At 47.6% G+C, this 11,618-nt stretch overlaps 1 protein-coding gene across 1 annotated transcript; it reads right to left on the bottom strand.

The window, feature by feature from the left end:
- Positions 1-306: 306 nt before the first annotated feature.
- LOC109153765 lies at positions 307-696 on the bottom strand. The gene has a single exon (XM_019301630.1). The coding sequence runs from the start codon at positions 694-696 to the stop codon at positions 307-309; it is 390 nt and encodes a 129-aa protein (XP_019157175.1).
- Positions 697-11,618: the final 10,922 nt, after the last annotated feature.

Genomic DNA, 11,618 nt, shown 5'->3' with positions numbered 1-11,618 from the left:
TCCAACTTCTTTCGCAGCCCGTCCAAGAGGGTGCTATTCAGGTTCTCGATCTTTCTGTTGGCCTGGGGGTAGGCTACGGATACCTTAATGTGCCGCATACCGTTCTGCACGCAGAAGGCCGTGAAGGTCCGGTTATCAAACTGTCGTCCGTTGTCCGTTGTCTGTTACCAGCTGCTCGGGTAGCCCGAATCTGCATATGATGTTTTTCCAAACGAAACGGCGGCACTGATACTCGGTGATAGTTGCCAAGGGCTTTGCCTCTGCCCACTTAGTGAGGTAGTCCACGACCGCTATACAGAAACACACTCACCCGGGTGCTTGGGGGAGCGGCCCAAGTAGGTCGATGCCCCATTTCGCAAATGGGATTGCAGTGGTGATCGGGGTATAGAAGGTTGCTGGTCGGGTGCCCTTTCTAGAGAACGCTTGGCACACGGAGAATCTTAGCACTTCTTCAACGCAATCTTTTACCATCCTGGCCAGAGTGTTGGCCCCCTGATGGGCCGCGCAGATCCCTCGATGGGCGGCGGCCATCACGGTCTTAGTTTCCTCGGGAGGTAGGCAGCGCAATAGCGGCCCCCCGTAGGACTGTTTATAGAGCAACCCGTCCACCAACTCGTAGGAAGGAGCCCTCCTCCTAATGCGATCAACATCTTCCTTTTTGCTAGGCAACTTTGCTTTCTGTTTGTATCTGACCATGTCCGCAAGTATGGCCATTCGGAGGAGTTCTCACGACCGGGCGGGGAATTGGACACCCGGACAACTGTGCAAACCGAGAGCACTTCAGTGGTTGGTCGTTCTATAACCTCGGTGCGACAAGCCATCGACAGGTGTGGGGGTACACTTCCTAGAGCCAACTTCGGCAGACATGCAGATCCCTCGATGGGCAGCGGCCATCACGGTCTTAGTTTCCTCGGGAGGTAGGCAGCGCAATAGCGGCCCCCCGTAGGACTGTTTATAGAGCAACCCGTCCACCAACTCGTAGGAAGGAGCCCTCCTCCTAATGCGATCAACATCTTCCTTTTTGCTAGGCAACTTTGCTTTCTGTTTGTATCTGACCATGTCCGCAAGCATGGCCATTCGGAGGAGTTCTCACGACCGGGCGGGGAATTAGACACCCGGACAACTGTGCAAACCGAGAGCACTTCAGTGGTTGGTCGTTCTATAACCTCGGTGCGACAAGCCATCGACAGGTGTGGGGGTACACTTCCTAGAGCCAACTTCAGCAGACATGCAGATCCCTCGATGGGCGGCGGCCATCACGGTCTTAGTTTCCTCGGGAGGTAGGCAGCGCAATAGCGGCCCCCCGTAGGACTGTTTATAGAGCAACCCATCCACCAACTCGTAGGAAGGAGCCCTCCTCCTAATGCGATCAACATCTTCCTTTTTGCTAGGCAACTTTGCTTTCTGTTTGTATCTAACCATGTCCGCAAGCATGGCCATTCGGAGGAGTTCTCACGACCGGGCGGGGAATTGGACACCCGGACAACTGTGCAAACCTAGAGCACTTCAGTGGTTGATCGTTCTATAACCTCGGTGCGACAAGCCATCGACAGGTGTGGGGGTACACTTCCTAGAGCCAACTTCGACAGAATGTCTGCCTCCGCATTTTTTGCTCGCAGGATGTGAGTAATCTCATAAGCTTCCAATTTATCTAGCAACCCCTCAGCCATGTCCTTATAGAGTACTAGCCTTTCTTCCCTGGTTACACATTCGTTCTTCAACTCGTTGACCACCAAGCGGGAATTCGTCCTTATGCGTACCCGGGCGGCATGAAGGGCGATGACCAATTGTATCCCCCCCGATGACCGCATCATACTCTACCTCATTGTTCGAAGTCTGGAAGTTGTATCTCAAGGCGTAATATAAGCGGAATCCTTCGGGGATGGTGATCATAACCCTGCCCCTGTAGTGCCTGGAGCCGGCTGCATTGTCAGTGTGTATTTCCCACCATTCCGCCGCCTCTGGGCCTTCGACCAACGAGCCCTCCACCGGGTAGGCGGAGCATTCTACTATGAAATCGGCTAGGGCCTAAGCCTTGATGGATGGTCGCGGTGCGTATTCGATCCCGTATTGGGTGAGCTCCATCGCCCACTTGAGCAGTCATCCAGACGAAGCTGGACTACGCAGCATGCTAGCCAGAGGCAAGTCAGTCAACACCCGGGCCGTATGGGCTTGAAAGTAAGGTACCAACTTCTTGACCGTTGTGACCAGGGCGAAAGCTACTTTCTCGAGAGGGGAATAGTTGATCTCCGCACCCTTCAGAGTCTGCCTAATGTAGTAGACTGGCAATTATGTCTTCTCCTCTTCCCGTATTAGCACAGCTCCGACCGCCTTATGGGAGGCAGCCAGGTATAACAACAATGTTTCTCCCACCTTGGGTTTCGATAGGAGGGGCAGAGCTAGGAGGTACTTCTTCAAGTTCTCAAAGGCTGCCTAACATTCTCCAGTCCACCAGAACCCGTCCTGCTTCTTCATAACTTCAAAGAAGGGGAGGGCCCTGTCGGCGAACTTAGACAAGAATCGGCTAAGGGCAGCCATCCGTCCTGTCAATCGCTGCATTTCTTTGAGACTGCTGGGCGGTTGCATATCCAGGATTGCCCGCACTTTCTCCAGATTCGGCTCGATTCCTCGCCGGGTGACCATGTATCCTGGAAAATTTCCTCATCGGACCGCGAACGCACACTTCTTGGGATTTAGCCTTAGGTTAAACTTCCTCATAATTTCAAAGCAATCCGTCAGGTCCTTCACGTGGTCCGTCTCTTCTTTGCTTTTGACAAGCATGTCATCAACGTAGGCGGCCAAAGATCCGCCCATCATACCTTTGAATAATTGGGCTATCATCCGAGTGTAGGTGGCTCTAGCATTTTTGAGACCGAAAGGCATCACCTTGTAACAGTACACCCCGTCCGGGGTGATGAAGGCAGTCTTTTCTTGGTCTGACTCGTGCATGAGTATCTAATGGTACCCGCGGAAGGCGTCCATGAAGCTGAGCAAGGCGCAACCAGCTGTATCATCGACTAACTGGTCGATCCGGGGCAGAGGGAACGGATCCTTTGGACACGCCTTGTTGAGGTCGCTGTAGTCGACGCACATTCTCTATGCCGGCGGCTTGGGCACCAATACCACGTTGGCTAGTGTGACACCCCAAAAATCCAAATTCAATTCATGGATTAGTTGAGTAATTAATCCTATTTCAATTGAGGAATTATTTCCTAAAATCCTGAAATTTAATACTTGAGGACTAGTATTTGACTAGTCAACTCCAAAGTCAAGTTGTACCTTGAGCTTTGAAGAGAGTTCCCTTGTTCCTTACACTTTCTAATGTTAGTAAGGGCATTCTTGACCTTTCACCTAGTGTTAGTATTGTAACCTAACCTAGTAGACATCTTCATTCTACCCCTTACACTTTCTAAAATTTAACTCTACCTTCTCTCTAGAAAGGTGAGTAGCTGTTCGTCCAAGCTAAGTTGAGACCTTGCCAAGACTTCAAGAGTTACTTCCAAGATTCAACCTTTCACCTATTTGGGCATCTAGGAGGGTAAGATCTAAGTCTATCTTGTGCTTTTGGTTCCATCTTAGGTGTCTTTTTCTTAAAGGTAGGATCTTTATGATCTTTTGGTTTGTTCTTGAAGTGGGTTTGGAAAGTGAGCCTTGTGAGGACCTTGTTGAGGTGTAAAGTGAAGTCTTTTAATCTACAAGAGGTAACCCATGCTCTACAAAATCTATTTTGCTTACCTATATGTGATTTCTTGGATTCTACTTGTGTTTTGCTATGAAATGTGAGTGTTTATGCATTTGTCTTGTGAAAATGCATATCTAGAGCTTGTGTTTAGGGTTCTTGTGTGCCATTGCTTGGCATTTCCTATGATTCAAGTCATTTTGTTGTATTTGGTGAGATTTGGCATGTTTTGGACTTGAATTTGAGCTTGGAGTTGAAAATCCCTGAAGGGATTATTTTGGACACAAGGATGTACCCGCGGGCGGAACGACGGGCAGAGCCCTACCCGCCGCCCACCCGCAGGTACATTGGCCTCGTGGGTAGTGTACTCGCGGGCGGAACCACGGGTAGGGGCCTACCCGTGGGTCCACACGCGGGGAACACTTCGGTGTTGTGATGGGATTTGTTCCCCGTGATTCTTTTGACTCGGTATTTGATCTTTTGACTTCCCGATGTTCTTTTGTGGAACTATTTGAGTGTCTTCTTGATGTTTCGTATGTCTAGAACTATATGGTAGGTATCCATGTAGGACTTTGGTGTCTTTAATCGTGCTAAGTGTTCAACATTGTGTTTCGTTGAACCGTGGTGAGTCTTGTGTGTTCCTCGGAACTACCTTTGGTTTATCTGTTTGATAAGCATGCTAGTTTGGTGTCTAAATGCTAGCATGTGTGTTGTTTGTACCTTCCGATTGGTTGATGATAACTTGTGTTATTCATCGTTGTTGTTGTGGGCTGTGACCCATTCCTTGATTGAGTATGTTTCATATCTTCGTTGTGATCCGTTGATTGATTCCTGTTGAAGTGTGATGCGTGTGTGGCTTTACCTGGATTGCACGATTAGTGGTATGGGACACTACTCACCAAGGTATTGCAGCGGTCCTCGTGGTGGCCGTGACGTGATTATGGAGTTGTGACCTGTGTGTCAGGTTCATGTATTTTTCTTGGGAAGGCATGTGTCGCCCTGTGTGTGTACGATACCTTGTGTACTATGAAATTGGTGGTCTCGTTGGTGGTCGTTGGTGGGGGACGACGGTCCCGGAGGGAAAAGGTTGGACTAAGAAGTACAGGGGTCCTGGAGGTAATGGTTGGAAAGAAGAAACAAGGTTGGGGGTAGCCATAAGGTTGGAACCGGGCATTAGGCAGGCATATCAACTCGTGATGGGTGATGTCACGAGGCTATTGTAGCCGGTGTTGTGAGTTCTTCTCTTGTGACGTGTGTAGTCACAAAGGCATGTGTTGCCGGTTGTGTAAGTCTTGTTCTTTTGCGTTGTACTTGTCGGGTTTTGATCTATTGAGTGATGATAGATCATGCCTTGACTCTTTTGTGAGTCGTGTTGTTCTTGTGGTCTTGGGATGTGTTCCCGTGTTGTTTGTTGAGAGTGTTGAGTCTTATGTTGGCTTTGACTCTTGGTTTTACACTTATATATATGTATTACGTTTCGAAAATGGTTTTACAATTTATACCTTACTTATGTATGGTATTTCACATGTATTGGTGGGTTACCAGCATTATTCGCTGACCGGGAATCTTTGGCTTGCTCTCTTTCTGCCCAAGATCAAGACCAGGAAGAAGAATTTTCTTTTTTGCACCAAACTTTTGGCTTGCTACATGCTACTGGGCTCAGGGACTGCAGTCAGCCGTGTCATCCCATGTTTATTTGTGTTCTTTCAGGTGATGTCTAGACGAGCGCGATGTCTAGTACCCGAAAGAGTAGCTCTTTTCATTTGTCTTACGGCCTGTGAGTCGGTTTAGTTTTAGACTTGTGAGTTTTGGGATAGTTGTATACCATGCAGATTTGGCCGTAGCGTTTATCGTTGTTGGTAAACGTGGCATAACACCCCATGTTTTGGATTTATGTCTAATCAGTTACCTTTTCATCTTCCGTTGTGCTAGTGTTTGTTGTGATATCTGCATGTGTTAAGGCTTTTTGTATAGCATGTTTTGGGGGGTGTTACAGTTAGCCTGCCGGGGTATTTGACCTCCCGAACGTGCCCTGTGGCTAATAGCGCATCGACTTCTTTCTTTACAAATTCCCTACGGTTATTGGACATATGTCTCCTCTTGCGAGCCACGGGCTTGAGACTGGGGTCAACTGCCAACCGGTGAGTTATGATTGATCTGTTGACTCCCGGCATGTCCTCAGGCCCCCATGCGAATAGTTCCTTATATTCCTTTAGGACTACCGTGACCGCCCGCTTCACAGGGGCGGGCAGGCCAGTCCTAATTCAGACTGCTCTGTCGGGATGTTCAGCCTTGATGGACGATTTCCTCAAGCTCGACTGCCGGTCAGGCGCTCCGCCGGTCGTCCCACCATATGGTGGGCGATAGTGTTTACCCGATTATAGCTTTGACCAACCTTTCGGTAGGCCTGCAGGTAGCAACTACGAGCCATTTTTTGATCGCATCGCACCACTCCGACGCCAGTCGGTGTGCAAAACTTCATACACAAATGCTCGATGGAGATCAAGGCTCCCAAATCCTCTATCCTAGGTTGACCGAGGATAACATTGTGTACGCACTCCAGAGCAACGACGACGAAATCCATTTCTAACTTCCTCACCTGAGGCCAAGTGCCCAGCTCGACGGTCAAAGAGACGCATCCTTCAGCCTCGACCGCGTCACCGGTGAACCCGACCAAGGGGGTCCTGAATGGTCGCATCTGCTCCCGGGCCAATCCCAACTTCTGAAAGGCTTCCCAGTACAACATGTTGACGCTGTTACCCGTGTCTACCAGCACCCGTCGTGTGACCGATCCCTGAATGTCTATTGCGATCACCAGGCCGTCTCGATGCGGCGCGGGGCCTCTGGGTAGGTCGTCGTCCGTAAAGACAATCGGCTCTCTGCACATCTACTTATGGTCCGGCTCCTGGAAGGCTATCTCACCCACGAATAGCTGTCGGGCACGTGCCTTCTAGGCTCTCCCAGAGTCACCACCTTCGTGGCCGCCTGTAACACCCCAGATTTTTAAGACTTTTTTAAAGCTTATAATAAAGGTAGAATCTTATTAAATCCCAGAATATAATACAAGTGTTCGGGGTGCTATGCCACACCTGGGCTAGAGAACCCAGATGCACAGGCTAACTACCTAATATCCTCAAAAGCATAAATGTATAAACATGGCACGCAGGCCGAAAGGGAAACTATCTATTTCTACACTCCGAGTTCTAGCGCGCTCCAGTGACTAAATCTTCTGTGCCTGAAAGCCAAATATATCTGTTCAGCGAGAGATGCTGGTAACCCACTCCAACGCGTTGAAATACAATACATATAGAGATATATATAGATATACGAAAACCATTTTGAACATGAAGATATACCCTACGAACTCTAGCTTTTAAAACCAGGAATGACTCGACAGATAAGGCTAGACACAAGCAGCAGTTATAACGAGCATATGCAGTTCACAACAGATAAGGCAGATAAGGCAAAGCATAAACAATGATCATGACCCAACATGAACAAACCCCAATATAAATCCCATAGTCACATCCCCCAAGACACTCGTAATCACAACTCGTCCATGTCACAACACATAACACACTTTGTTGGCGCCACAGGACCAATCGCATGCCCATACATGAGGGTCAGCGCATATAGCTCTGACACGGCCCCGCAGCACCCTGCCCCGTATCGCAACACGGAGGGGTCGATCGCAACTGACCGATGAACCGCAGCTCATCATAGTGTTTGATCGCAATCAAACAGTGGACCGCAGCCCAAGAGAATGTCATCTGACCGCAGCCAGGAAAAAGGACGAACCGCAGCTCGTATAGAAACGTTTGATCGCAACCAAACGGTGGACCGCAGCCCAAGAGTATCAATCTGACCGCAGCCATCTTCTGAACCGCAGCTCAGGATAACCAATCCGATCGCAACCGAATTGGGGTAACGCACACATAACACATAGCAAGCACATGCAACCCACATTACACATTAGGAAGGGGGAGAAAACGTATAACAAAACCTATGCGTGATCCATCACTTACTAAGAATAGTCCTAAGGGGTTTGTACTTCTTCCACCTAGGTCAACGGGATACCAATTCAACTAGCATGCAATATAATAGACTCATAAACCTACGAACGGTACCCGAAACATCAAACTAGACATAGGCACGATAAACGGAGTCCGTTGGGACACCACGGGGGAACGGGGAACATCAAACGGGGAAGCCGGGATCCCGGGTGGGATGAATTTCCAGCGGGTAGCCGGTGGGTGGGGGGCCACCCGCCGGACTCACTGTTCCGGGCAGCGGGTTGTCGGCGGGCAGCTGCCCACCCGCCGGCTGCCCGCTGCCGGATATACTATTTCCGGCCGTGGGTAGGTGGTGGGTCCCCACCCCCCACCTACCCCCCACTGACTCTTATCACATAATTTCGCCCCGGGAACCGTTGTGGAACCCGAAACCATGCTTAGACACTTTACAATGCAATTAACGACAACACGTATACAATTAACGGATCAAATACGAGAAACGAACGGCACATAACCTATCATGCTCTTCTAAACATAATCAACACCCAAACATGCGATTTCCCCACCCGATAAACCATGAATAATATCATACGATACAACCTAGGGTTCTAATCACTTTTATATCAACAAGAATACGGTTCGTCTTCTAATTGCAAGATTCGGTAAGAATAACACATAAACATCAAGAGCATCACATAATTATCAAGAACAACACATAATCATCAAGAACTCCATATAATTACCAAGAACACCATAATTATCAAGAATCTCCCAATATCAAGATTATCAAGATTCCTCATGGAATCATTATATCAATCATTAATAATAATCATCACCAATCATTAATACACAATAATATGGGGGAAACCCTAAGGGGGAATCATAACTATGAAAATAGGTTTTGTTGAGACATGGGTTACCTCTTAGCCTTAATTAATTCCTTGGCTATGAAGGGTCTTTCTTTAAGCTTTCTTGCTTTCTTGATTTCTTCTAAGGGGATTCTTGGAGCACTTTGGGGTGGTGGAACGTTTATTGTGGTGGGGGTTCTAGGTGCCTCTTAAGTCCCCTATTTATATATTTAGGAGTCCTGGTTAGGAACTAATATTATAGGCTTGCTAATTCTATTCCTTTTGGAACTAAGGATTGGGTTTAGGGATAAGGGTCCATGGTCCATAGTGGACCATATTAATTAATTAAAGGGAATCCTAATCGTAGTCTGAATAGTAAAAGGCCTACTTCCTTTATTCCTACTAGATAACTAGGTCTAGGATTCCTAATTAGAATCTGAATAGTAAAGGGTTTACTTTCTTTATTCCTAATAGGCTTAGGACTCTAATTTAGGCAAGGGTCCACGGTTCATGGTGGACCTTTATTAATTAATTAAAGGAAACCTAACCGAATTAAGTCATATTTAATTATTATTAACGGGATTAATTTAATAATTAATCCGGGATTGAAGGCCGTAACACGGGGTGTTACACTCTCCCCCCCTTACGAGAAGCTTCGTCCCCGACGCTTGGAAATCATTGCAGGGTTAACGAGTCAAGAGAAGAACCGTGGTCCTATAGAGACGGTATTCCACGGGGAAATTGTATACTTGCACGCCTATGTGTGTTGGGTTTTTGGGAGCGATTAGGTTTTACAGGGCTAAGAGAGTGGGTTTCAAACTTGAGGACACGGTGAATTCAGGAATTAGGATCAAGTTTTCGATGTTGCAACTTAGGTTGTGAGGTTGCCACTTGTATGGAATCGTTAAAACATGGGATTGAGAATGGGGTCTGAAGGGTAGAAAGGGTTTTGAAATAAGGAAGGGGCCGATTTTCCGAGGGAGGGAAAGGAATTCGGCTAGGATAGGTTAAGGTTTCTCGATCCCAAGTGAATAATCTGGTTAGATGCTTTGATCACGATGCGCCGACGAGCTGATGATCCTCCTTCCTTGGTGTTGGTGCTTGCTTGAATTTAAGATCCTTGTTAGACCTTGCTTCCCAGGCTAAGGTTTCATCCTTCCCTTTTATCTTGAGGGAATTTGCGTGGTGTTTTAACACTTGCTTCCTTAATGCGCCCAAGGTCTTGACCAAGTTGGGTCAACCAAGCCAATCTCTTAGGGCGCACTTCCCAAATTCTTCCCAAAGTCTCTTGGGAGTCGATGAAGTTTGGGTTGAATTTCTCTTCTTATTGAATTTCATCTCCTCTTTAGTGGATGAAATTCTTAGTAAGACTTCATGTCTTACCCGAGGTTCGGCTTGTTGTGCCCTTTTCGTGTTACTTTTAATGATGAAGGTGTCCTTGCATGCTCTTCTCCTTCTTGAAGCGCAGTTGGTTACCAATTCTCGTTGTGGGATGACTCGGTGACTTTACGAGTCATCTTGTTTCCTTGTGGGTCCTTAATGACCCTTGAAGTCTTGGCACAAATGTGCTCTTTACCCTTTTGCTTAGCACCATGGACTACGTAGTCCTTGATTCCATACAATTTGTAAGGAGTCCTCTGATTTTCTTGAATGACATCCATGGTTTGGAGGAGTCCCGGTCCGTCCTTAGCATTTTGGCTTCGAAGGTCTTCGTGGTTTCTTAGCACGAGTTCCCAACTCGCCTCCTTGGTTTGCGCAATCCTTTACGCCAAACATCCCTAGTCGGTTGTATCGTAGAATCCAACTTCAATTACTCGTGCATTGTAATTGATTGTGATTTCCCGATGGTGTCTCGTGCGTCAAGGTCTTTTACGTAGGACACTATGTTTGGGTGGTCCATGGTTCCTTACCCAAGACTCACATTCATAAATCGAGGCACACAAGTGCGCCATAAATCAATAAAATGAGGGGTTAAGAAATCAGCACATTGTACCAGTGGGCGCGAGGTGGGCGGTCGTCCGCCTGCCAAGCTCCTGCCAAGGACCCGCCAAGGTCCCGTCAAGGACCCATTGGGGACCCGCGGGAAAGTGACTAGGAAGAGTCAATTCCTTCGGGAAAGACCCCAAAAATGCACAGATTCATGTCTTGACAAGTCCCATGCCCTTGTGCACAATAAAAGGGACTTGGATACGTAGGATGACCCATCGTACAATGTTTATTGATTCTTAAGCACGAGTTCTAGAGGTAGATATACATATATATATATATATATATATATATATATATATATATATATATATATATATATATATATCTATGTTTTCTTGGTCTGGGTTAAGGGGTGTAAGAAGTGCAAGGGCTAGGTTTCAAAGTCGAGGGGCGGATAGGGTCGATGTCTCCAAGGTCGTAATACAGGAAGGAAGGTTGCTACCTTGGACGGGTTTGTTCGTAATGAGGGATCAAGAGCGAGGTTTGGAGTGGTAGGACGGATTCTTTAACGAAATGGTACTTGATTGGCAAGGGGAGGGAAAGGGGCTAAGGACTCTTGGCTTCGAGTGATTATGCCTGTTTGGGGCTTGGTTGTGGCGTACAGTCGAACTGGTGATCCCTTTTCCTTGGCTTCGTTTGATTCTAAGATTTTCGTTTGATCTTCTCTTCCCGTGTCGAAGTCCCCTTCGTCTCTATGGCTTCCAGGGGAACTCTCGTGATGGTTTCCGTGTATGTTCCCCTCGGATGTCCAGAAGTCTGGACCCAGTCGGTTAGTGGGTCAAATCCCTAGGTCTTGACTCCTAATCCTTGCCGAGGGTTCTTAAGGGTCAAGGGGGGTTTCGGGTTAGTCTTTCTTGTTCTATTGGGTTTCATCCCTTCCTTGGTGGATGAAATTCTTAGCAAGGCTTTATGTCCTCCTTGAGGTTCGGCCTGTTGCACCTATTTGACGATGTTTTCTGTAGCGAGGGCCCCTGACACTTTGAACGTATTTGTTTGCCCGCTCTTGTCAACGCATGGCGTTCTTCGGTGGTGTACGTACCGGCTATGATTTCTCGTAAAGCCTTCACGATTTTCGTGCAAGGGTGGGAT

This window comes from Ipomoea nil, unplaced genomic scaffold (genome assembly GCF_001879475.1).
Source record: "Ipomoea nil cultivar Tokyo-kokei standard unplaced genomic scaffold, Asagao_1.1 scaffold2537, whole genome shotgun sequence".
Lineage (NCBI taxonomy): Eukaryota > Viridiplantae > Streptophyta > Magnoliopsida > Solanales > Convolvulaceae > Ipomoea > Ipomoea nil.
The sequence above is the reverse complement of the archived record's forward strand: the minus strand, read 5'-3'. Positions and strand labels throughout refer to the sequence as shown.